General features: G+C 47.0%; 1 protein-coding gene across 2 annotated transcripts in view; it reads right to left on the minus strand.

The window, feature by feature from the left end:
- LOC115107523 (coiled-coil domain-containing protein 85C-B-like) overlaps positions 1 to 24,082 on the minus strand; it is a 126,903-nt gene that overhangs the window by 3,688 nt on the left and 99,133 nt on the right. The window contains exons 3-5 of one of the 2 annotated variants that reach the window (XM_029630906.2): positions 12,460 to 12,564; positions 7,084 to 7,179; positions 6,284 to 6,385 (exon numbers count right to left, since the gene is read on the minus strand). In XM_029630906.2, the coding sequence (XP_029486766.1) occupies positions 6,284 to 6,385; positions 7,084 to 7,179; positions 12,460 to 12,564 (303 nt within the window). Of the gene's footprint in view, positions 1 to 6,283; positions 6,386 to 7,083; positions 7,180 to 12,459; positions 12,568 to 24,082 lie in introns of both variants that reach the window. The other variant, XM_029630905.2, reaches the window with a different exon arrangement.

Here is a 24,082-nt window from a genome sequence, read left to right on the forward strand (position 1 = left end):
CTCACTTGGTCTTTCACTAACTAAACCCCCGGTGGAATCTCTCTGTCCTCACTTGGTCTTTCACTAACTGAACCCCCGGTGGAATCTCTCTGTCCTCACTTGGTCTTTCACAAACTGAACCCCCGGTGGAATCTCTCTGTCCTCACTTGGTCTTTCACTAACTGAATCCCCGGTGGAATCTCTCTGTCCTCACTTGGTCTTTCACTAACTGGACCCCCGGTGGAATCTCTCTGTCCTCACTTGGTCTTTCACTAACTGGACCCCCGGTGGAATCTCTCTGTCCTCACTTGGTCTTTCACTAACTAACCCCCCGGTGGAATCTCTCTGTCCTCACTTGGTCTTTCACTAACTAAACCCCCGGTGGAATCTCTGTCCTCACTTGGTCTTTCACTAACTAAACCCCCGGTGGAATCTCTCTGTCCTCACTTGGTCTTTCACTAACTAAACCCCCGGTGGAATCTCTCTGTCCTCACTTGGTCTTTCACTAACTAACCCCCCGGTGGAATCTCTCTGTCCTCACTTGGTCTTTCACTAACTAAACCCCCGGTGGAATCTCTGTCCTCACTTGGTCTTTCACTAACTAACCCCCCGGTGGAATCTCTCTGTCCTCACTTGGTCTTTCACTAACTGAATCCCCGGTGGAATCTCTGTCCTCACTTGGTCTTTCACTAACTGAATCCCCCGGTGGAATCTCTCTGTCCTCACTTGGTCTTTCACTAACTGAATCCCCGGTGGAATCTCTGTCCTCACTTGGTCTTTCACTAACTGAATCCCCGGTGGAATCTCTCTGTCCTCACTTGGTCTTTCACAAACTGAACCCCCGGTGGAATCTCTCTGTCCTCACTTGGTCTTTCACTAACTGAATCCCCGGTGGAATCTCTCTGTCCTCACTTGGTCTTTCACTAACTAAACCCCCGGTGGAATCTCTCTGTCCTCACTTGGTCTTTCACTAACTGAACCCCCGGTGGAATCTCTCTGTCCTCACTTGGTCTTTCACAAACTGAACCCCCGGTGGAATCTCTCTGTCCTCACTTGGTCTTTCACTAACTGAATCCCCGGTGGAATCTCTCTGTCCTCACTTGGTCTTTCACTAACTGGACCCCCGGTGGAATCTCTCTGTCCTCACTTGGTCTTTCACTAACTGAATCCCCGGTGGAATCTCTCTGTCCTCACTTGGTCTTTCACTAACTGGACCCCCGGTGGAATCTCTCTGTCCTCACTTGGTCTTTCACTAACTGAACCCCCGGTGGAATCTCTCTGTCCTCACTTGGTCTTTCACTAACTGAACCCCCGGTGGAATCTCTCTGTCCTCACTTGGTCTTTCACTAACTAACCCCCCGGTGGAATCTCTCTGTCCTCACTTGGTCTTTCACTAACTGAATCCCCGGTGGAATCTCTGTCCTCACTTGGTCTTTCACTAACTGAATCCCTGGTGGAATCTCTCTGTCCTCACTTGGTCTTTCACTAACTAAACCCCCGGTGGAATCTCTCTGTCCTCACTTGGTCTTTCACTAACTGAATCCCCGGTGGAATCTCTCTGTCCTCACTTGGTCTTTCACAAACTGAACCCCCGGTGGAATCTCTCTGTCCTCACTTGGTCTTTCACTAACTGAATCCCCGGTGGAATCTCTCTGTCCTCACTTGGTCTTTCACTAACTAAACCCCCGGTGGAATCTCTTTGTCCTCACTTGGTCTTTCACTAACTGAACCCCCGGTGGAATCTCTCTGTCCTCACTTGGTCTTTCACTAACTGAACCCCCGGTGGAATCTCTGTCCTCACTTGGTCTTTCACTAACTGAATCCCCGGTGGAATCTCTGTCCTCACTTGGTCTTTCACTAACTAAACCCCCGGTGGAATCTCTGTCCTCACTTGGTCTTTCACTAACTGAACCCCCGGTGGAATCTCTGTCCTCACTTGGTCTTTCACTAACTGAACCCCCGGTGGAATCTCTGTCCTCACTTGGTCTTTCACTAACTGAACCCCTGGTGGAATCTCTGTCCTCACTTGGTCTTTCACTAACTGAACCCCCGGTGGAATCTCTCTGTCCTCACTTGGTCTTTCACTAACTGAATCCCCGGTGGAATCTCTGTCCTCACTTGGTCTTTCACTAACTGAATCCCCCGGTGGAATCTCTCTGTCCTCACTTGGTCTTTCACTAACTGAATCCCCGGTGGAATCTCTGTCCTCACTTGGTCTTTCACTAACTGAATCCCCGGTGGAATCTCTGTCCTCACTTGGTCTTTCACAAACTGAACCCCCGGTGGAATCTCTCTGTCCTCACTTGGTCTTTCACTAACTGAATCCCCGGTGGAATCTCTCTGTCCTCACTTGGTCTTTCACTAACTAAACCCCCGGTGGAATCTCTCTGTCCTCACTTGGTCTTTCACTAACTGAACCCCGGTGGAATCTCTCTGTCCTCACTTGGTCTTTCACAAACTGAACCCCGGTGGAATCTCTCTGTCCTCACTTGGTCTTTCACTAACTGAATCCCCGTGGAATCTCTCTGTCCTCACTTGGTCTTTCACTAACTGGACCCCGGTGGAATCTCTCTGTCCTCACTTGGTCTTTCACTAACTGAATCCCGGTGGAATCTCTCTGTCCTCACTTGGTCTTTCACTAACTGGACCCCCGGTGGAATCTCTCTGTCCTCACTTGGTCTTTCACTAACTGAACCCCCGGTGGAATCTCTCTGTCCTCACTTGGTCTTTCACTAACTGAACCCCCGGTGGAATCTCTCTGTCCTCACTTGGTCTTTCACTAACTAACCCCCCGGTGGAATCTCTCTGTCCTCACTTGGTCTTTCACTAACTGAATCCCCGGTGGAATCTCTGTCCTCACTTGGTCTTTCACTAACTGAATCCCTGGTGGAATCTCTCTGTCCTCACTTGGTCTTTCACTAACTAAACCCCCGGTGGAATCTCTCTGTCCTCACTTGGTCTTTCACTAACTGAATCCCGGTGGAATCTCTCTGTCCTCACTTGGTCTTTCACAAACTGAACCCCCGGTGGAATCTCTCTGTCCTCACTTGGTCTTTCACTAACTGAATCCCCGGTGGAATCTCTCTGTCCTCACTTGGTCTTTCACTAACTAAACCCCCGGTGGAATCTCTTTGTCCTCACTTGGTCTTTCACTAACTGAACCCCCGGTGGAATCTCTCTGTCCTCACTTGGTCTTTCACTAACTGAACCCCCGGTGGAATCTCTGTCCTCACTTGGTCTTTCACTAACTGAATCCCCGGTGGAATCTCTGTCCTCACTTGGTCTTTCACTAACTAAACCCCCGGTGGAATCTCTGTCCTCACTTGGTCTTTCACTAACTGAACCCCCGGTGGAATCTCTGTCCTCACTTGGTCTTTCACTAACTGAACCCCCGGTGGAATCTCTGTCCTCACTTGGTCTTTCACTAACTGAACCCCTGGTGGAATCTCTGTCCTCACTTGGTCTTTCACTAACTGAACCCCCGGTGGAATCTCTCTGTCCTCACTTGGTCTTTCACTAACTGAACCCCCGGTGGAATCTCTCTGTCCTCACTTGGTCTTTCACTAACTGAACCCCCGGTGGAATCTCTCTGTCCTCACTTGGTCTTTCACTAACTGAATCCCCGGTGGAATCTCTCTGTCCTCACTTGGTCTTTCACTAACTGAATCCCCGGTGGAATCTCTGTCCTCACTTGGTCTTTCACTAACTGAACCCCTGAAGGAATCTCTCTGTGTGTGAGATGACAGGACACAGGGGCCCATAGATAATACAGGACATAGGGCCCCATAGATAATACAGGACACAGGGCCTCATAGATAATACAGGACACAGGGGCCCATAGATAATACATGCCCCAGGGCCCCATAGATAATACAGGACACATCACAGTCTGGTCCCTAGAAACTTTTGAATAGGCCCTGAGGACGTGGCTATATATGCCTTCCTCAGCATTCACCTCCCTCTCCTCCCCCCCAAAAAACCATGGCACAGCACCGGGTGAAACTCATAAGGCTCGGAGCCAGAGCGCGCTGCTTAGACCACAGTGCCACTGCAGCTCATAATGCTCTAGCAAGCAGGGAGAGGACTTAATCATATTTGATGGAAACAGCACATTGTTTTGAATTATTTTGTTAAATATTATCCCCAACCCATAGCCCTAACATTAACCCCTCGGAATGAAAACCTACACTTAACCCTTTGAGTTGTTACTGTTTTAACCCTGTAACCAAGTGGAATTAACCCTGTAACCAAGTGGAATTAACCCTGTAACCAAGTGGAATTAACCCTGTTACCACGTGGAATTAACTCTGTAACCATGCGGAATTAACCCTGTAACCACACAGAATTAATCCTGTAACCACGTGGAATTAACTCTGTAACCACGTGGAATTAACCCTGTAACCATGTGGAATTAACCCTGTTACCAAGTGGAATTAACCCTGTTACCAAGTGGAATTAACCATGTGGAATTAACCCTGTAACCATGTGGAATTAACCCTGTTACCAAGTGGAATTAACCCTGTAACCACAGAATTAATCCTGTAACCACGTGGAATTAACCCTGTAACCATGTGGAATTAACCCTGTAACCAAGTGGAATTAACCCTGTAACCACAGAATTAATCCTGTAACCACGTGGAATTAACCCTGTAACCATGTGGAATTAACCCTGTAACCAAGTGGAATTAACCCTGTAACCACGTGGAATTAACCCTGTAACCAAGTGGAATTAACCCTGTAACCATGTGGAATTAACCCTGTAACCATGTGGAATTAACCCTGTAACCATGTGGAATTAACCCTGTAACCATGTGGAATTAACCCTGTAACCATGTGGAATTAACCCTGTAACCAAGTGGAATTAATCCTGTAACCACGTGGAATTAACCCTGTAACCAAGTGGAATTAACCCTGTAACCACAGAATTAATCCTGTAACCACGTGGAATTAACCCTGTAACCATGTGGAATTAACCCTGTAACCAAGTGGAATTAACCCTGTAACCACGTGGAATTAACCCTGTAACCATGTGGAATTAACCCTGTAACCAAGTGGAATTAACCCTGTTACCAAGTGGAATTAACCATGTGGAATTAACCCTGTAACCATGTGGAATTAACCCTGTAATGACACCGGTAGCCGGTAGGGTAGGTAGGAAAGGCCTTTCAACTTATATCTACCAGTAAATGCTAACTAAGGCAAAACATGGGCATGCAAACCAGGCACTGCAAAAGGTCAAAAATCTTGGTTTGAATCTTTGCAATGTGCAAGTCAGTCATCGTGTGGTGTTTCTAAAGGCTTTCTAAAAAATAAAATACTTCCCCATTAAATGTTGACTGTAAAGTAGGCAGAATAATATCATGATGAGTGGTGTCAATCGGGAGGAAATGTGTTTTTGAAAACTTTGCCATCCGGCCTACATTGTACATTACAGAAACACTGCAAGCCAAATTGTCTCTTGCTAGGTGTGCAACTTAATTAAAGAGCAACTACACACGATTCCATATGTGTGATAGTTTTGATGTCTTCACTATTATTCTACAGTGTAGAAAATAGTAAAACATGTAAGAAAAACCCTTGAATGAGTAGGTGTGTCCAAACTTTTGACTGGTACAGTACTTAAGCAATAAGGCCAGAGGGGGTGTGGTATATGGCCAATATACCACGGCTAAGGGCTGTTCTTAAGCACGACGCAACGCGGAGTGCCCGTACACAGCCCTTAGCCATGGTATATTGGCAATATACCACAAGTCCCTGAGGCCAAGTCCCCCACAAGTCCCTGAGGCCAAGTCCCCCACAAGTCCCTGAGGCCAAGTCCCCCACAAGTCCCTGAGGCCAAGTCCCCCACAAGTCCCTGAGGCCAAGTCCCCCACAAGTCCCTGAGGCCAAGTCCCCCACAAGTCCCTGAGGCCAAGTCCCCCACAAGTCCATGAGGCCAAGTCCCCCACAAGTCCCTGAGGCCAAGTCCCCCACAAGTCCCTGAGGCCAAGTCCCCCACAAGTCCCTGAGGCCAAGTCCCCCACAAGTCCCTGAGGCCAAGTCCCCACAAGTCCCTGAGGCCAAGTCCCCCACAAGTCCCTGAGGCCAAGTCCCCCACAAGTCCCTGAGGCCAAGTCCCCCACAAGTCCCTGAGGCCAAGTCCCCCACAAGTCCCTGAGGCCAAGTCCCCCACAAGTCCCTGAGGCCAAGTCCCCCACAAGTCCCTGCTGTTATAAACTGGTTACCAACGTAATTAGAACAGTAAAAACACATGTTTTGTCATAACCGTGGTATAATCAGCATTCAGGGTTATACAACTACTTACGTTACACATCTCTCTAACGATGGCTTTTTCCTTCTCACTCAGATCCTCCTCGTAGTCCTCTGGGACCTGCTTCTTATCCAGGTTCTCGTGCACCTCCAACACCTGGTACAATCAGGCATATATGATCATGAAACCAAGTTAGTGAATAAATGTGATTCGCTGTTTAAAGCATCAGTTGGCAGTTATGTACATATTGTTGTTTTATTCCTTTCGCTTATTTTCTGAATAACTGTAAAGATGTAAATATTGTGTCGTTCCATGGAAGCTGTTGCCGTAGTGATAACCAAAAGATACTTGTGTTGTCACTGTGTTGTTCCAGCCTGCTCTGACGTTGGTGTTTTACCTGTGACATTGAGATTGTAGAGCAGGGATACTCATTTTTTGAGAAGGCCCGGTTACACAAATGTCCTAGGTGACAAAGGTCCGGATGGATATTGTAATTTATCGGCGTAGAAACAAACCCCCACCTCACAACCCATGTGACCCCAAACTGTTCACAGCCGTCTTGTTGGTGGAAAGAAAAAAAAATGCAGTTTTAAAGCTAATAACCTGCAATTCTACACGTTTTTCATGTTTTATGTGTGTTCATATGACACTATGAGTTGAATCCCGACTGAATTCCATTATAAAAATAAAAAAACGAATTTTGGGACCCGACGTCCGTATTGACCTCGTCTGGGTCCGGATCTGGCCTGGGGTCTGCCTGTTGCATATGGCTGTTGTAGAATTATCATGAGGAGAGCTGTTGTTGTTGTTGTTGTAGTTGATGTGCTGTGAGAGATAATGTGAAGTTGTCGTACCTTCATGGCGTGGACCACAGCCTCTGGTTTCTGAACACAGGACAGGTAGCCTGTTACCGGGGTTGACTCGCTGGTGGGGAGACGACCAACCGTGCCCTGAGAGGGAAGAAAGACTAGTTAGTCTGGTGTGGAGACCACCAACCGTGCCCTGAGAGGGGAGAAAGACTAGTTCGTCTGGTGGGGAGACCACCAACCGTGCCCTGAGAGGGGAGAAAGACTAGTTAGTCTGGTGGGGAGACCACCAACCGTGCCCTGAGAGGGGAGAAAGATTAGTTAGTCTGGTGGGGAGACCACCAACCGTGCCCTGAGAGGGGAGAAAGACGAGTTAGTCTGGTGGGGAGACCAACAACCGTGCCCTGAGAGGAGAGAAAGACTAGTTAGTCTGGTGGGGAGACCACCAACCGTGCCCTGAGAGGAGAGAAAGACTAGTTAGTCTGGTGGGGAGACCACCAACTGTGCCCTGAGAGGAGAGAAAGACTAGTTAGTCTGGTGGGGAGACCACCAACCGTGCCCTGAGAGGAGAGAAAGACTGGTTAGTCTGGTGGGGAGACCACCAACCGTGGCCTGAGAGGAGAGAAAGACTGGTTAGTCTGGTGGGGAGACCACCAACCGTGCCCTGAGAGGGGAGAAAGACTAGTTAGTCTGGTGGGGAGACCACCAACCGTGCCCTGAGAGGAGAGAAAGACTAGTTAGTCTGGTGGGGAGACCACCAACCGTGCCCTGAGAGGAGAGAAAGACTAGTTAGTCTGGTGGGGAGACCACCAACCGTGCCCTGAGAGAGAAGAAAGACTAGTTAGTCTGGTGGGGAGACCACCAACCGTGCCCTGAGAGAGAAGAAAGACTAGTTAGTCTGTTGGGGAGACCACCAACCGTGTCCTGAGAGGAGAGAAAGACGAGGCCAGATTATATAATCTTGCTCTAATCCAAACTATTTGTAATTGCCTGCAATTACTTCCTTATAATAAGGTGTCCTAACCACAAAAGTAAAACATTGCTAAGATTTAATTTTTATGTGTTAGCAGAACCCACAGTGTGAGATGTGTTGGCAGAACCCACAGTGTGAGATGTGTTGGCAGAACCCACAGTGTGAGATGTGTTAGCAGAACCCACAGTGTGAGATGTGTTGGCAGAACCCATAGTGTGAGATGTGTTAGCAGAACCCACAGTGTGAGATGTGTTGGCAGAACCCATAGTGTGAGATGTGTTAGCAGAACCCACAGTGTGAGATGTGTTGGCAGAACCCATAGTGTGAGATGTGTTAGCAGAACCCACAGTGTGAGATGTGTTGGCAGAACCCACAGTGTGAGATGTGTTAGCAGAACCCACAGTGTGAGATGTGTTGGCAGAACCCACAGTGTGAGATGTGTTGGCAGAACCCACAGTGTGAGATGTGTTGGCAGAACCCACAGTGTGAGATGTGTTAGCAGAACCCACAGTGTGAGATGTGTTAGCAGAACCCACAGTGTGAGATGTGTTGGCAGAACCCACAGTGTGAGATGTGATAGCAGAACCCACAGTGTGAGATGTGTTAGCAGAACCCACAGTGTGAGATGTGTTGGCAGAACCCACAGTGTGAGATGTGATAGCAGAACCCACAGTGTGAGATGTGTTAGCAGAACCCACAGTGTGAGATGTGTTAGCAGAACCCACAGTGTGAGATGTGTTGGCAGAACCCACAGTGTGAGATGTGATAGCAGAACCCACAGTGTGAGATGTGTTGGCAGAACCCACAGTGTGAGATGTGATAGCAGAACCCACAGTGTGAGATGTGTTGGCAGAACCCATAGTGTGAGATGTGTTAGCAGAACCCACAGTGTGAGATGTGTTGGCAGAACCCACAGTGTGAGATGTGTTAGCAGAACCCACAGTGTGAGATGTGTTGGCAGAACCCACAGTGTGAGATGTGTTGGCAGAACCCACAGTGTGAGATGTGTTGGCAGAACCCACAGTGTGAGATGTGTTAGCAGAACCCACAGTGTGAGATGTGTTAGCAGAACCCACAGTGTGAGATGTGTTGGCAGAACCCACAGTGTGAGATGTGATAGCAGAACCCACAGTGTGAGATGTGTTAGCAGAACCCACAGTGTGAGATGTGTTGGCAGAACCCACAGTGTGAGATGTGATAGCAGAACCCACAGTGTGAGATGTGTTAGCAGAACCCACAGTGTGAGATGTGTTAGCAGAACCCACAGTGTGAGATGTGTTGGCAGAACCCACAGTGTGAGATGTGATAGCAGAACCCACAGTGTGAGATGTGTTGGCAGAACCCACAGTGTGAGATGTGATAGCAGAACCCACAGTGTGAGATGTGTTAGCAGAACCCACAGTGTGAGATGTGTTGGCAGAACCCACAGTGTGAGATGTGATAGCAGAACCCACAGTGTGAGATGTGTTAGCAGAACCCACAGTGTGAGATGTGTTGGCAGAACCCACAGTGTGAGATGTGATAGCAGAACCCACAGTGTGAGATGTGTTAGCAGAACCCACAGTGTGAGATGTGTTGGCAGAACCCACAGTGTGAGATGTGATAGCAGAACCCACAGTGTGAGATGTGTTAGCAGAACCCACAGTGTGAGATGTGTTAGCAGAACCCACAGTGTGAAATGTGTTGGCAGAACCCACAGTGTGAGATGTGATAGCAGAACCCACAGTGTGAGATGTGTTAGCAGAACCCACAGTGTGAGATGTGTTAGCAGAACTGCCCGTGGGTTTTATTCCTTGCTGGGTAAGTAAAGGTTTTGGACAGTGCAGATAAAAATCATAGCCAACGGTGGTTTACTGTTCATTCTGTGCTCAGTTCCCTGCATAATCAGCCTTACTTAGGCCTTCCGGTATGGGGAGGGACACATACAGTCAGAAACCATGGTCTCTAGTGTTAAGAGTCTTAGTGGAGAATAGGAGCGGACTATCTAGTGTCTGTGTGAATCAAATGAACGGAGCTTTGTCTCACTCATTTGTTGTGCTTACGCACGCACGCACGTACACACGCACGTACACACGCACGTACACACGCACACACACACACACACACACACACACACACACACACACACACACACACACACACACACACACACACACACACACACACACACACACACACACACACACACACACACACACACACAAAGAGAGATACACAGTCACACACACACATGACCTAAAAGTGGAAGTGGGGCAGTTTGAACAAAGGGAGAGGAGAGCATAGGAGAGGAGAGGAGAAGAGAAGAGAAGAGAAGAGAAGAGAAGAGAAGAGAAGAGGAGAGGAGAGGAGAGGAGAAGAGAAGAGAAGAGAAGAGAAGAGAAGAGAAGAGAAGAGAAGAGAAGAGAAGAGAAGAGAAGAGAAGAGAAGAGAAGAGAGAGGAGAGGAGAGCATAGGAGAGGAGAAGAGAAGAGAAGAGAAGAGGAGTGGAGAGGAGAGGAGAGGAGAGGAGTGGAGAGGAGAGGAGAGGAGAGGAGAGGAGAGAAGAGAAGAGGAGAGGAGAGGAGAGGAGAGGAGAGGAGAGGAGAGGAGAGGAGAGGAGAGGAGAGGAGAGGAGAGGAGAGAGCATAGGAGAGGAGAAGAGAAGAGAAGAGAAGAGAAGAGGAGTGGAGAGGAGAGGAGAGGAGAGGAGTGGAGAGGAGAGGAGAGGAGAGGAGAGGAGAGAAGAGGAGAGGAGAGGAGAGGAGAGGAGAGGAGAGGAGAGGAGAGGAGAGGAGAGGAGAGGAGAGGAGAGGAGAGGAGAGGAGAGGAGAGGAGAGGAGAGAAGAGAGAGGAGAGGAGAGGAGAGGAGAGGAGAGGAGAGGAGAGGAGAGGAGAGGAGAGGAGGGCCAGCTAAATATAAAACCATGATGATGATGGGAGAAGAAGCCATCCTATTAACTAACTAACAGTCTGCACCGAGAGAACGGTTGTTGGTTGGAACAGAAAGAACAGGACAGAAACTTCAGAATCACATGACGCTCCGCTGCCTGTCCTGTCCACAGCCCCTTCTCTCTCTCACTTTCCGTCTCTTTCTTTCTTTCTTTCTCATTTATCTCTCTGTCCCTCTCTTTCTGCCTCCTACCTCTCCACCCCCTCACTAACTCTCTCTTTCTGCCTCCTACCTCTCCCCCCCTCACTAACTCTCTCTTTCTCTCTCTCATCTCTCTCTCTTACGCTTGGGTGAACTCAGGCCACATTCGAAGCCAGCCAATCAATCACAGTACAGACCATAATGAGATGGTCTCCATGGAGACGTCACGACAACAGGAACAAAACAAGATGCGGGAAATGAAACACTTTCTGATCCATTAAATATACACCGGTGGAAGAAGTTTACTGAGGATATTGTATTCGTTCAGCTCTAACCAGGCAGGCCCTGCCAATAGGAGGTAGAAAATAACATCTTGTTCTATGGTAATCTCTTCTTCATGGAAATATGATGGTTCATTAACACACTGTTCCAAGGAGAGAGAGGGAGAGTGAGTCAGAGATGAGAGATGAGAGCATGAGGCGGTTAGTAGACACCTGCTCCCCCCCTCTTTTGGCCGTCCTCCCTGCTCCTGTCCCGCCTGGGAGAGACTCATGGGTCAAAGGTCATGGGCATTTTGTGAGACTGAAGGACAGACCCAGTGTACTGGGTGTCTTAGGCCTGTCAGTATGCTACTGTAGGCCCTGGTTAAAGGCAGTACTGGGGCTGTATATAAGGCCTGTGTACTGGGTCGTACACTAGATCCTGATTAAATGCAGTATTGATTCTGTGGAGTGAGGTCATCAGGGTGTTGTCAAAGAGAGGTCTGGTTTCTCTCATTTACCAGCCGGTCGGTCTCCTCTGGTAGCGGAGAGAGGTTAGAGGTCAGGGATCAGAGTGGCTAATTAATTTTATACTACAGGATTCAGTTGAAACAGGCTCTGGGGAGTCAGTGGTTTAAACAGGGTGGTTGAGATGTGTTAGAGAGAGAGTGGGAGAAAGAAAGGCAGAGGATGGTGGTAAGAAAAGAGGATATAGATGTGTATTTAGTAAATAAAGAGAGGTGTGTGTGTGTGTGTGTGTGTGTGTGTGTGTGTGTGTGTGTGTGTGTGGGGGGGTTCTTCTATCCTTGTAGGGACCTACAATCCCCCCCAAATCCCTACAAGGATAGTAAAACAAGGCAAACTATCCCTCATGGGGACATTTCCCACATCTCCATGAGGACTAAGGCTATTTTAAGCTTAGGGGTTAGGTTTAGGTTTAAGTTTAGGATTAGAATTAGGGTTAGGAGTTTGGGTTAGGGTTTCAGGTTAAGGTTATGGTAAGGGTTAGGGGTTAGGGAATATAGGATTTTGAATGGAAATTAATTGTAGGTCCCCACAAGGATAGAAGAACATAACGTGTGTGTGTGTGTGTGTGTGTGTGTGTGTGTATGTGTACTCACGTTGTGCAGTGCGTCCTGGCGTTGTGGCAGGGATGACAGCTGAGACTCAGAATGGTACAGGGTCATCCCCTTCCTCAGGACACGCAGGTCCCCTGGGTTACACTGCTGCTGGGGTCAGAGAGGAGAGAGAGAGAGACGTCATCATACACTGATCAATCCACCATAGGTCTACACACTTTACTTACCCGTACACACGGCTGGGCCACATGTTTTCTAGACCTCTGTTCCCTGAGGGAGGGAACCCATCTGACGGAGGGAACCCATGTTCCTTATGACATTTCCCCATGTCACACAATGTGAGCTGTACGCTGCCAGCGTGTGCAAACACGTGATGCTAGGAGAACCAGAGCTGTAAATAAACCCAGTGAGTCTGGCGCTCCTGGGTGTCAGGGGACTGAATGCAGAACACAGCTTTCTCCCACAATGCACTCCAGAGATAAAATGAGCATTCCATCACTGCACCTCTGGCTCACGTCCCTTCACATCCCCCCCCATCCCATCACTCCTCCAGCTCCCGAGCTGCGCAGCGGTCTAAAGCACTGCGTCTCGGTGCTAGAGGCGTCACTATAGACACCAAAACAGGGCGTGATCGGGAGTCCCATAGGGCGTCGCACAATTGGCCCAGTGTCGTCCGGGTTAGGGGTAGGGTTAGGGGTAGGGTTTGGCTGGGGTAGGCCGTCATTGTAAAATAAGAATTTGTTCTTAACTGACTTGCCTGGTTAAATAAATACATTTTTAAAAAGTCCATAATTTGATCTTCTTCTACCCCTCCTTTACTCCTCCAGGATTCCCCCCTTCATTCCTGTACCATTTTAGGTCCCCATGAGGACAGAAGAACATAACGTGTGTCCCTCGCTCCTCACCTTTTACTCTGTCTCTGTCCTTTTACTCTTCTCCTGTCCACTCTTAACAGGGGTACGCACAATGCCATCGGGGGTACGCCAAATAAAAATTCACATTTAAATGTTTTTTAAATTACAATTTAGTACAAAAAAAATATAGCATCACATTTTCAAACAGGGCTATACATTTGGGTGAAGTTTTTTTCTCACCCGAGTAGCCTTGTTTCAAAAATACAATGAAACCATCTAATGTTCAGCAAAATAACAACACAATGTCAAATACAGGTAGCCTAGTCAAATAATTAACATCAATCACATTAACTGTTACTCATCCAATCACATTAACTGTTACTCATCCAATCACATTAACCGTTACTCATCCAATCACATTAACCGTTACTCATCCAATCACATTAACTGTTACTCATCCAATCACATTAACCGTTACTCATCCAATCACATTAACCGTTACTCATCCAATCACATTAACTGTTACTCATCCAATCACATTAACCGTTACTCATCCAATCACATTAACCGTTACTCATCCACACCAATCACATTAACCGTTACTCATCCAATCACATTAACCGTTACTCATCCAAACACATTAACTGTTACTCATCCAATCACATTAACTGTTACTCATCCAATCACATTAACTGTTACTCATCCAATCACATTAACTGTTACTCATCCAATCACATTAACTGTTACTCATCCAATCACATTAACCGTTACTCATCCAATCACATTAACCGTTACTCTCTCACGGGAAACCAACACTCTTGCGCAGACATTTAGAAAGGAAACATGACAATTTGAAAAACAAGACACGGGAGTTTTTTGAGTGAGAATAAAGACGACTTTCAAGTAGTAAGACATGTATAAAAGCAACAAATACCATTAATAAGAAGGGGCTAGAAGTGTCTTATATGGTGAGCTACCGAGTGGCTGGGACAGGCAAGTCCCTACTATTGTGGAGGACTTCATTCTTCCTGCTGCCGTGGATATGGCAGGGACAATGCTGGGGGGAAAGGCCAATAAAACTATACAGACAATGTATTCATCAAACAACAATGCTTCACGACGCAGCAGTGAATTACTGCTTCGTATACAAGCCGGCAGGTTGCATAGTGGTTAGAGTGTTGGACTAGTAACTGAAAGGTTGCAAGATCAAATCCCTGAGCTGACAAGGTAAAAATCTGCTGTTCTTCCCCTGAACAAGGCAATTAACCCACTGTTCCTAGGCCAGTTAACCCACTGTTCCTAGGCCAGTTAACCCACTGTTCCTAGGCCAGTTAACCCACTGTTCCTAGGCCAGTTAACCCACTGTTCCTAGGCCAGTTAACCCACTGTTCCTAGGCCAGTTAACCCACTGTTCCTAGGCCAGTTAACCCACTGCTCCTAGGCCAGTTAACCCACTGTTCCTAGGCCAGTTAACCCACTGTTCCTAGGCCAGTTAACCCACTGTTCCTAGGCCAGTTAACCCACTGTTCCTAGGCCAGTTAACCCACTGTTCCTAGGCCAGTTAACCCACTGTTCCTAGGCCAGTTAACCCACTGTTCCTAGGCCAGTTAACCCACTGTTCCTAGGCCAGTTAACCCACTGTTCCTAGGCCAGTTAACCCACTGTTCCTAGGCCAGTTAACCCACTGTTCCCAGGCCAGTTAACCCACTGTTCCTAGGCCAGTTAACCCACTGTTCCCAGGCCAGTTAACCCACTGTTCCTAGGCCAGTTAACCCACTGTTCCTAGGCCAGTTAACCCACTGTTCCCAGGCCAGTTAAGCCACTGTTCCCAGGCCAGTTAACCCACTGTTCCTAGGCCAGTTAACCCACTGTTCCTAGGCCAGTTAACCCACTGTTCCCAGGCCAGTTAACCCACTGTTCCTAGGCCAGTTAACCCACTGTTCCTAGACCAGTTAACCCACTGTTCCTAGACCAGTTAACCCACTGTTCCTAGGCCAGTTAACCCACTGTTCCTAGACCAGTTAACCCACTGTTCCTAGGCCAGTTAACCCACTGTTCCTAGGCCAGTTAACCCACTGTTCCTAGGCCAGTTAACCCACTGTTCCTAGGCCAGTTAACCCACTGTTCCCAGGCCAGTTAACCCACTGTTCCTAGGCCAGTTAACCCACTGTTCCCAGGCCAGTTAACCCACTGTTCCTAGGCCAGTTAACCAACTGTTCCTAGGCCAGTTAACCCACTGTTCCTAGGCCAGTTAACCCACTGTTCCTAGGCCAGTTAACCCACTGTTCCCAGGCCAGTTAACCCACTGTTCCCAGGCCAGTTAACCCACTGTTCCCATGCCAGTTAACCCACTGTTCCTAGGCCAGTTAACCCACTGTTCCCAGGCCAGTTAACCCACTGTTCCCAGGCCAGTTAACCCACTGTTCCCAGGCCAGTTAACCCACTGTTCCTATGCCAGTTAACCCACTGTTCCTAGGCCAGTTAACCCACTGTTCCCAGGCCAGTTAACCCACTGTTCCCAGGCCAGTTAACCCACTGTTCCTAGACCAGTTAACCCACTGTTCCTAGGCCAGTTAACCCACTGTTCCCAGGCCAGTTAACCCACTGTTCCCAGGCCAGTTAACCCACTGTTCCTAGACCAGTTAACCCACTGTTCCTAGACCAGTTAACCCACTGTTCCTAGACCAGTTAACCCACTGTTCCTAGACCAGTTAACCCACTGTTCCTAGGCCAGTTAACCCACTGTTCCTAGGCCAGTTAACCCACTGTTCCTAGACCAGTTAACCCACTGTTCCTAGGCCAGTTAACCCACTGTTCCCAGGCCAGTTAACCCACTGTTCCTAGACCAGTTAACCCACTGTTCCTAGGCCAGTTAACCCACTGTTCCCAGGCCAGTTAACCCACTGTTCCTAGGCCAGTTAACCCACTGTTCCTAGGCCAGTTAACCCACTGTTCCCAGGCCAGTTAACCCACTGTTCCTAGGCCAGTTAACCCACTGTTCCCAGGCCAGTTAACCCACTGTTCCTAGGCCAGTTAACCCACTGTTCCCAGGCCAGTTAACCCACTGTTCCCAGGCCAGTTAACCCACTGTTCCTAGGCCAGTTAACCCACTGTTCCACTGTTCCTAGGCCAGTTAACCCACTGTTCCTAGACCAGTTAACCCACTGTTCCCAGGCCAGTTAACCCACTGTTCCCAGACCAGTTAACCCACTGTTCCTAGGCCAGTTAACCCACTGTTCCCAGGCCAGTTAACCCACTGTTCCTAGGCCAGTTAACCCACTGTTCCCAGGCCATCGTTGAAAATAAGAATTTGTTTGTAACCGACTTGCCTAGTTAAATAAAGGCCAAATAAAAAAGCCAGTGAATTGTATGTGTTACAGCTGGATGAGTCAGCAGGCCTGGCATATGTCTGTTATGTTTAGGACAATTTGAGAGAATATTTTTTAAGTACTGGACAGCTTTGTGACATCAAATGGACTTTGGTGGTCAAGATGTGTTGGTATCTGTAATGATGGCGCAAAAGCCATGACAGGGAGACATAGTGGAGTGTTAACGCCAAAGGCATGCCTGACAGCTTGAAAGATGTTTTGAACATGAAAGTGAAAAAGGTTAACTTTGTTAGAGCAAGTTCCCTGAACTCTCGTGTATTTTCTGCACTATGCAATGATATGGGCAGTGACCATGTAACGTTTTTACAACATAAAGAAGTGCGCTGGTTATCAAGTGCAAAGTATTGACACGTTTTTTAAAATTGAGAGACGAGCTTAAAGTTTTCTTTACTGACCATCCTTTTCACTTGTCTGACCTCTTGCATTATGATGAGTTTCTCACACGACTGACCTATCTGGGTGATGTTTTTCACCTGTCTGACCTCTTGGATGATGATGAGTTTCTCACACGACTGACCTATCTGGGTGATGTTTTTCACTTGTCTGACCTCTTGGATGATGAGTTTCTCACACGACTGACCTACCTGGGTGATGTTTTTCACTTGTCTGACCTCTTGCATGATGATGAGTTTCTCACACGACTGACCTATCTGGGTGATGTTTTTCACCTGTCTGACCTCTTGGATGATGAGTTTCTCACACGACTGACCTATCTGGGTGATGTTTTTCACCTGTCTGACCTCTTGGATGATGAGTTTGTCACACGACTGACCTATCTGGGTGATGTTTTTCACTTGTCTGACCTCTTGGATGATGAGTTTCTCACACGACTGACCTATCTGGGTGATGTTTTTCACTTGTCTGACCTCTTGGATGATGAGTTTCTCACACGACTGACCTACCTGGGTGATGTTTTTCACTTGTCTGACCTCTTGCATGATGATGAGTTTCTCACACGACTGACCTATCTGGGTGATGTTTTTCACTTGTCTGACCTCTTGGATGATGAGTTTCTCACACGACTGACCTACCTGGGTGATGTTTTTCACTTGTCTGACCTCTTGCATGATGATGAGTTTCTCACACGACTGACCTATCTGGGTGATGTTTTTCACCTGTCTGACCTCTTGGATGATGAGTTTCTCACACGACTGACCTATCTGGGTGATGTTTTTCACCTGTCTGACCTCTTGGATGATGAGTTTGTCACACGACTGACCTATCTGGGTGATGTTTTTCACTTGTCTGACCTCTTGGATGATGAGTTTCTCACACGACTGACCTATCTGGGTGATGTTTTTCTCGCCTGAATGATCTGAATTAGAGGTCGACCGATGATGATTTTTCAACGCCGATGCCGATTATTGGAGGACCCAAAAAAAAGCCGATACCGATTAATCTGACATTTAAAAAAAAAATTTTTGTAATAATGACAATTACAACAATACTGAATGAACACTTATTTTAACTTAATATAATACATCAATAAAATCAATTTAGCCTCAAATAAATAATGAAACATGTTCAATTTGGTTTAAATAATGCAAAAACAAAGTGTTGGAGAAGAAAGTAAAAGTGCAATATGAGCCATGTAAGAAAGCTACTGTTTAAGTTCCTTGCTCAGAACACGAGAACATATGAAAGCTGGTGGTTCCTTTTAACATGAGTCTTCAATATTCCCAGGTAAGAAGTTTTAGGTTGTAGTTATTATAGGAATTATAGGACTATTTCTCTCTATACCATTTGTATTTCATTAACCTTTGACTATTGGATGTTCTTTTAGGCACTTTAGTATTGAAAGTGTAACAGTATAGCTTCCGTCCCTCTCCTCGCTCCTCCCTGGGCTCGAACCAGGAACACAACGACAACAGCCACCCTCGAAACAGTGTTACCCATGCAGAGCAAGGGGAACAACCACTCCAAGTCTCAGAGCGAGTGACGTTTGAAACGCTATTAGCGCGCACCCCTCTAACTAGCTAGCCATTTCACATTGGTTACACGAGCCTAATCTTGGGAGTTGATAGGCTTGAAGTCATAAACAGCTCAATGCTTGACGCACAACGAAGAGCTGCTGGCAAAACGCACGATAGTGCTGTTTGAATGAATGCTTACGAGCCTGCTGCTGCCTACCATCGCTCAGTCAGACTGCTCTATCAAACCACAGACTTAGTTATAACATAATAACACACAGAAATACGAGCCTTAGGTCATTAATGTGGTAGAATCCGGAAACTATCATCTCGAAAACAAGACGTTTATTCTTTCAGTGAAATACGGAACCGTTCCGTATTTTATCTAAGGGGTGGCATCCATAAGTCTAAATATTCCTGTTCCATTGCACAACCTTCAATGTCATGTCAAAATTACGTAAAATTCTGGCAAATTAGGCGGCCCAAACTGTTGCATATACACTGACTCTGCGTGCAATGAACGCAAGAGAAGTGACACAATTTCACCTGGTTAATATTGCCTGCTAACCTGAATTGCTTTTAGCGAAATATGCAGGTTTAAAAATATATACTTCTGTGTATTGATTTTAAGAAAGGCATTGATGTTCATGGTTAGATACACTTTGGAGCAATGACAGTCCTTTTTCACGAATAAGCACCGCATCGATTATAAGCAACGCAGAACACGCTAGATAAACTAGTAATATCATCAACCATGTGTAGTTAACTAGTGATTATGATTGATTGATTGATTGTTTTTTAAAAGATAAGTTTAATGCTAGCTAGCAACTTACCTTGGCTTACTGCATTCGCGTAACAGGCAGTCTCCTCGTGGAGTGCAATGAGAGGCAGGTGGTTAGAGCGTTGGACTAGTTTACTGTAAGGTTGCAAGATTGAATCCCCCGAGCTGACAAGGTGAAAATCTGTCGTTCTGCCTCTGAACGAGGCAGTTAACCCAGTGTTCCTAGGGCCGTCATTGAAAATAAGAATGTGTTCTTAACTGACTTGCCTAGTTAAATAGAGATTAAATAAAGGTGTAAAAAAATATATATAATTTAAATCGGCAAAATCGGTGTCCAAAAATACAGATTTCCAATTGTTATGAAAACTTGAAATCGGCCCTTTCGATTAATCTGAATCTAGGATTACAGGGACTCTCCACAACTATATTCAATGTGCGGGACCAAATTGGGGCTATGATTAAGAAGTTGGAGCACTTTTTCTGTCTGAATTAACAAGGACAACACACAGGTCTTTCCATCATTGTATGATTTTTTTGTGTGCAAATGAACTCAAGCTTACAGACCATGTCAAATGTGATATAGCGAAGCACCTGAGTGAGCTGGGTGCGCAATTACGCAGGTACTTTCCCGAAACGAACGACACAAACAACTGGATTCGTTATCCCTTTCATGCCCTGCCTCCAGTCCACTTACCGATATCTGAACAAGAGATTCTCATCGAAATTGCAACAAGCGGTTCTGTGAAAATGTAATTCAATCAGAAGCCACTGCCAGATTTCTGGATTGGGCTGCGTTCAGAGTGTCCTGCCTTGACAAATCGCGCTGTTAAGACACTGATGTCTTTTGCAACCAGGTACCTATGCGAGAGTGGATTCTCGGCCCTCACTAGCATGAAAACTAAATACAGGCACAGACTGTGTGTGGAAAGTGATTTAAGGCTGAGACTTTCTCCAATACAACGCAACATAGCCTGGTTCCTGTCTAGGTTTCTTCCTAGGTTTTGGCCTTTCTAGGGAGTTTTTCCTAGCCACCGTGCTTCTACACCTGCATTGCTTGCTGTTTGGGGTTTTAGGCTGGGTTTCTGTACAGCACTTTGAGATATCAGCTGATGTACGAAGGGCTATATAAATAAACTTGATTTGATTTGAACATTGCAGAGTTATGAGCATCTTTTCAAGCACACCCTTCTCATTAACCTGTGGTGAGTTATTCACCATTTTTGATGAACAAAGAAGGTTTTATATGTGAGATGGTTAAATAAAGAGCAAAATTATTGATTATTATTATACTATTATTTGTGACCTCGTCCTATAAGACCTCTTTGTCACTTCCCCATGAGCCAGGTTGTGAAAAAAACTCACACTCATTCTTATGTTTAATAAATGTATTGTGTAGCGTGTGTGTGTGTGTGTGTATGTGTGTGTGTGTGTGTGTGTGTGTGTGTGTGTGTGTGTGTAGCGGCAAAAAACAACATTTGAGAGTGCGCTGACCCTGATGCTAGAGGGGGTACAGCGGGAGGTTGAATGTTTGAAGGGGTAAGGAACTATAACAAGTTTGGGAACCACTGGTCACGAACAATGGAAAAATTCCTCGACATCAACAACAGGTCAACAAGAGGACATTCATAATACTTTCAGGACGTGTTCATTTTCTTGGTTACATACACTAGTTGTCAGCCATGCATTAATGATGTCTGGTTCTTATACCTGCGCTCGCTGTGTCGCCCCCCACAGAGAGATCAATTATTCACCAACCAGACATCCCTGGGACAAACGTTTTGCTGTGCTGTTCATGCTTCACAACGCACTGTAGCATAGCACTCACCTCCCAGGCCTCGGTACAACACAACACACTGTAGCATAGCACTCCCCTCCCAGGCCTCGGTACAACACAACACACTGTAGCATAGCACTCCCCTCCCAGGCCTCGGTACAACACAACACACTGTAGCATAGCACTCACCTCCCAGGCCTCGGTACAACACAACACACTGTAGCATAGCACTCACCTCCCAGGCCTCGGTACAACACAACACACTGTAGCATAGCACTCACCTCCCAGGCCTCGGTACAACACACTGTAGCATAGCACTCACCTCCCAGGCCTCGGTACAACACAACACACTGTAGCATAGCACTCACCTCCCAGGCCTCGGTACAACACAACACACTGTAGCATAGCACTCACCTCCCAGGCCTCGGTACAACACAACACACTGTAGCATAGCACTCACCTCCCAGGCCTCGGTACAACACAACACACTGTAGCATAGCACTCACCTCCCAGGCCTCGGTACAACACAACACACTGTAGCATAGCACTCACCTCCCAGGCCTCGGTACAACACAACACACTGTAGCATAGCACTCCCTCCCAGGCCTCGGTACAACACAACACACTGTAGCATAGCACTCCCCTCCCAGGCCTCGGTACAACACAACACACTGTAGCATAGCACTCACCTCCCAGGCCTCGGTACAACACAACACACTGTAGCATAGCACTCCCCTCCCAGGCCTCGGTACAACACAACACACTGTAGCATAGCACTCACCTCCCAGGCCTCGGTACAACACAACACACTGTAGCATAGCACTCCCCTCCCAGGCCTCGGTACAACACAACACACTGTAGCATAGCACTCACCTCCCAGGCCTCGGTACAACACAACACACTGTAGCATAGCACTCACCTCCCAGGCCTCGGTACAACACAACACACTGTAGCATAGCACTCACCTCCCAGGCCTCGGTACAACACAACACACTGTAGCATAGCACTCACCTCCCAGGCCTCGGTACAACACAACACACTGTAGCATAGCACTCACCTCCCAGGCCTCGGTACAACACAACACACTGTAGCATAGCACTCACCTCCCAGGCCTCGGTACAACACAACACACTGTAGCATAGCACTCACCTCCCAGGCCTCGGTACAACACAACACACTGTAGCATAGCACTCACCTCCCAGGCCTCGGTACAACACAACACACTGTAGCATAGCACTCCCCTCCCAGGCCTCGGTACAACACAACACACTGTAGCATAGCACTCCCCTCCCAGGCCTCGGTACAACACAACACACTGTAGCATAGCACTCACCTCCCAGGCCTCGGTACAACACAACACACTGTAGCATAGCACTCACCTCCCAGGCCTCGGTACAACACAACACACTGTAGCATAGCACTCACCTCCCAGGCCTCGGTACAACACAACACACTGTAGCATAGCACTCACCTCCCAGGCCTCGGTACAACACAACACACTGTAGCATAGCACTCACCTCCCAGGCCTCGGTACAACACAACACACTGTAGCATAGCACTCACCTCCCAGGCCTCGGTACAACACAACACACTGTAGCATAGCACTCCCCTCCCAGGCCTCGGTACAACACAACACACTGTAGCACCTTGGATTTGGAGAGGTACCGTATTTCTCTGTATCTGTGATAAACTATATATGCTTACAGGGCTGAATGTGGGGAACATGATATGTTATGAGAGGATGGCTAACAGGTTGTTTTGTGTGACTCTAAGGTAAGTGTAAAACAAAGGACACTGTGACTGGATACGCTTTAACACGGACCACTTGGCAACATCTTTTCAGCATCCAACCACATAGCAACCATGTCTCGCTACGTAGGAGGATATCAGACAGGTGCTTTATCTGTCACAAAGCAGGGATATACGTTATTATCTTACCAAAAGGTTTCTAAAGTAAAGTTAATATTAGAGGTCCTTATTTAAAAGGTACTGCAGGCCAATCTTTAGGCCTACATATTAATTACTCTTAATTGCGCTGATGATAAAAGTTTGGTGTCATTAGTTTCATCCCACACACTTTGCCTGCATAGTTAAAGTTATAGTTATCTACATAGTTATCTGAAGGGAGATAAAATAAGTGACAAAAAAATAATAAAATATCTAAATTAAAATCTATTAAATCGATTTTATGTCTTCAAAGTCTATACCTGAGTTGGTTAATGGAACGGTGCTTGAAGTGAACTGAGCCGATACCTGAGTTGGTTTATGGTACGGTGCTTGAAGTGAACTGAGCCGATACCTGAGTTGGTTTATGGTACGGTGCTTGAAGTGAACTGAGCCGATACCTGAGTTGGTTTATGGTACGGTGCTTGAAGTGAACTGAGCCGATACCTGAGTTGGTTTATGGTACGGTGCTTGAAGTGCTTGCCATGAAGTTAACTCAAATCAAATCAAATTGTATTTGTCACATGCTCCGAATATAACAGACCTTACAGTGAAATGCTTACTTACAAGCACTTAACCAACAAGGCAGTTTTAAGAAAATCCCTAAAAAAGTAAGCGAGAAGAATAACAAATAATTAAAGAGCAGCAGTACATAACAATAGTGAGGCTATATACAGGGGGTACCGGTACAGAGTCAATGTGGAGGCTATATACAGGGGGTACCGGTACAGAGTCCATGTGGAGGCTATATACAGGGGGTACCGGTACAGAGTCAATGTGGAGGCTATATACAGGGGGTACCAGTACAGAGTCCATGTGGAGGCTATATACAGGGTATTACGGTACAGAGTCAATGTGGAGGCTATATACAGGGGGTACCAGTACAGAGTCAATGTGGAGGCTATATACAGGGGGTACCGGTACAGAGTCAATGTGGAGGCTATATACAGGGGGTACCAGTACAGAGTCCATGTGGAGGCTGTATACAGGGTATTACGGTACAGAGTCAATGT

Source organism: Oncorhynchus nerka, linkage group LG24 (genome assembly GCF_034236695.1).
Source record: "Oncorhynchus nerka isolate Pitt River linkage group LG24, Oner_Uvic_2.0, whole genome shotgun sequence".
In the NCBI taxonomy this organism is placed as follows: domain Eukaryota; kingdom Metazoa; phylum Chordata; class Actinopteri; order Salmoniformes; family Salmonidae; genus Oncorhynchus; species Oncorhynchus nerka.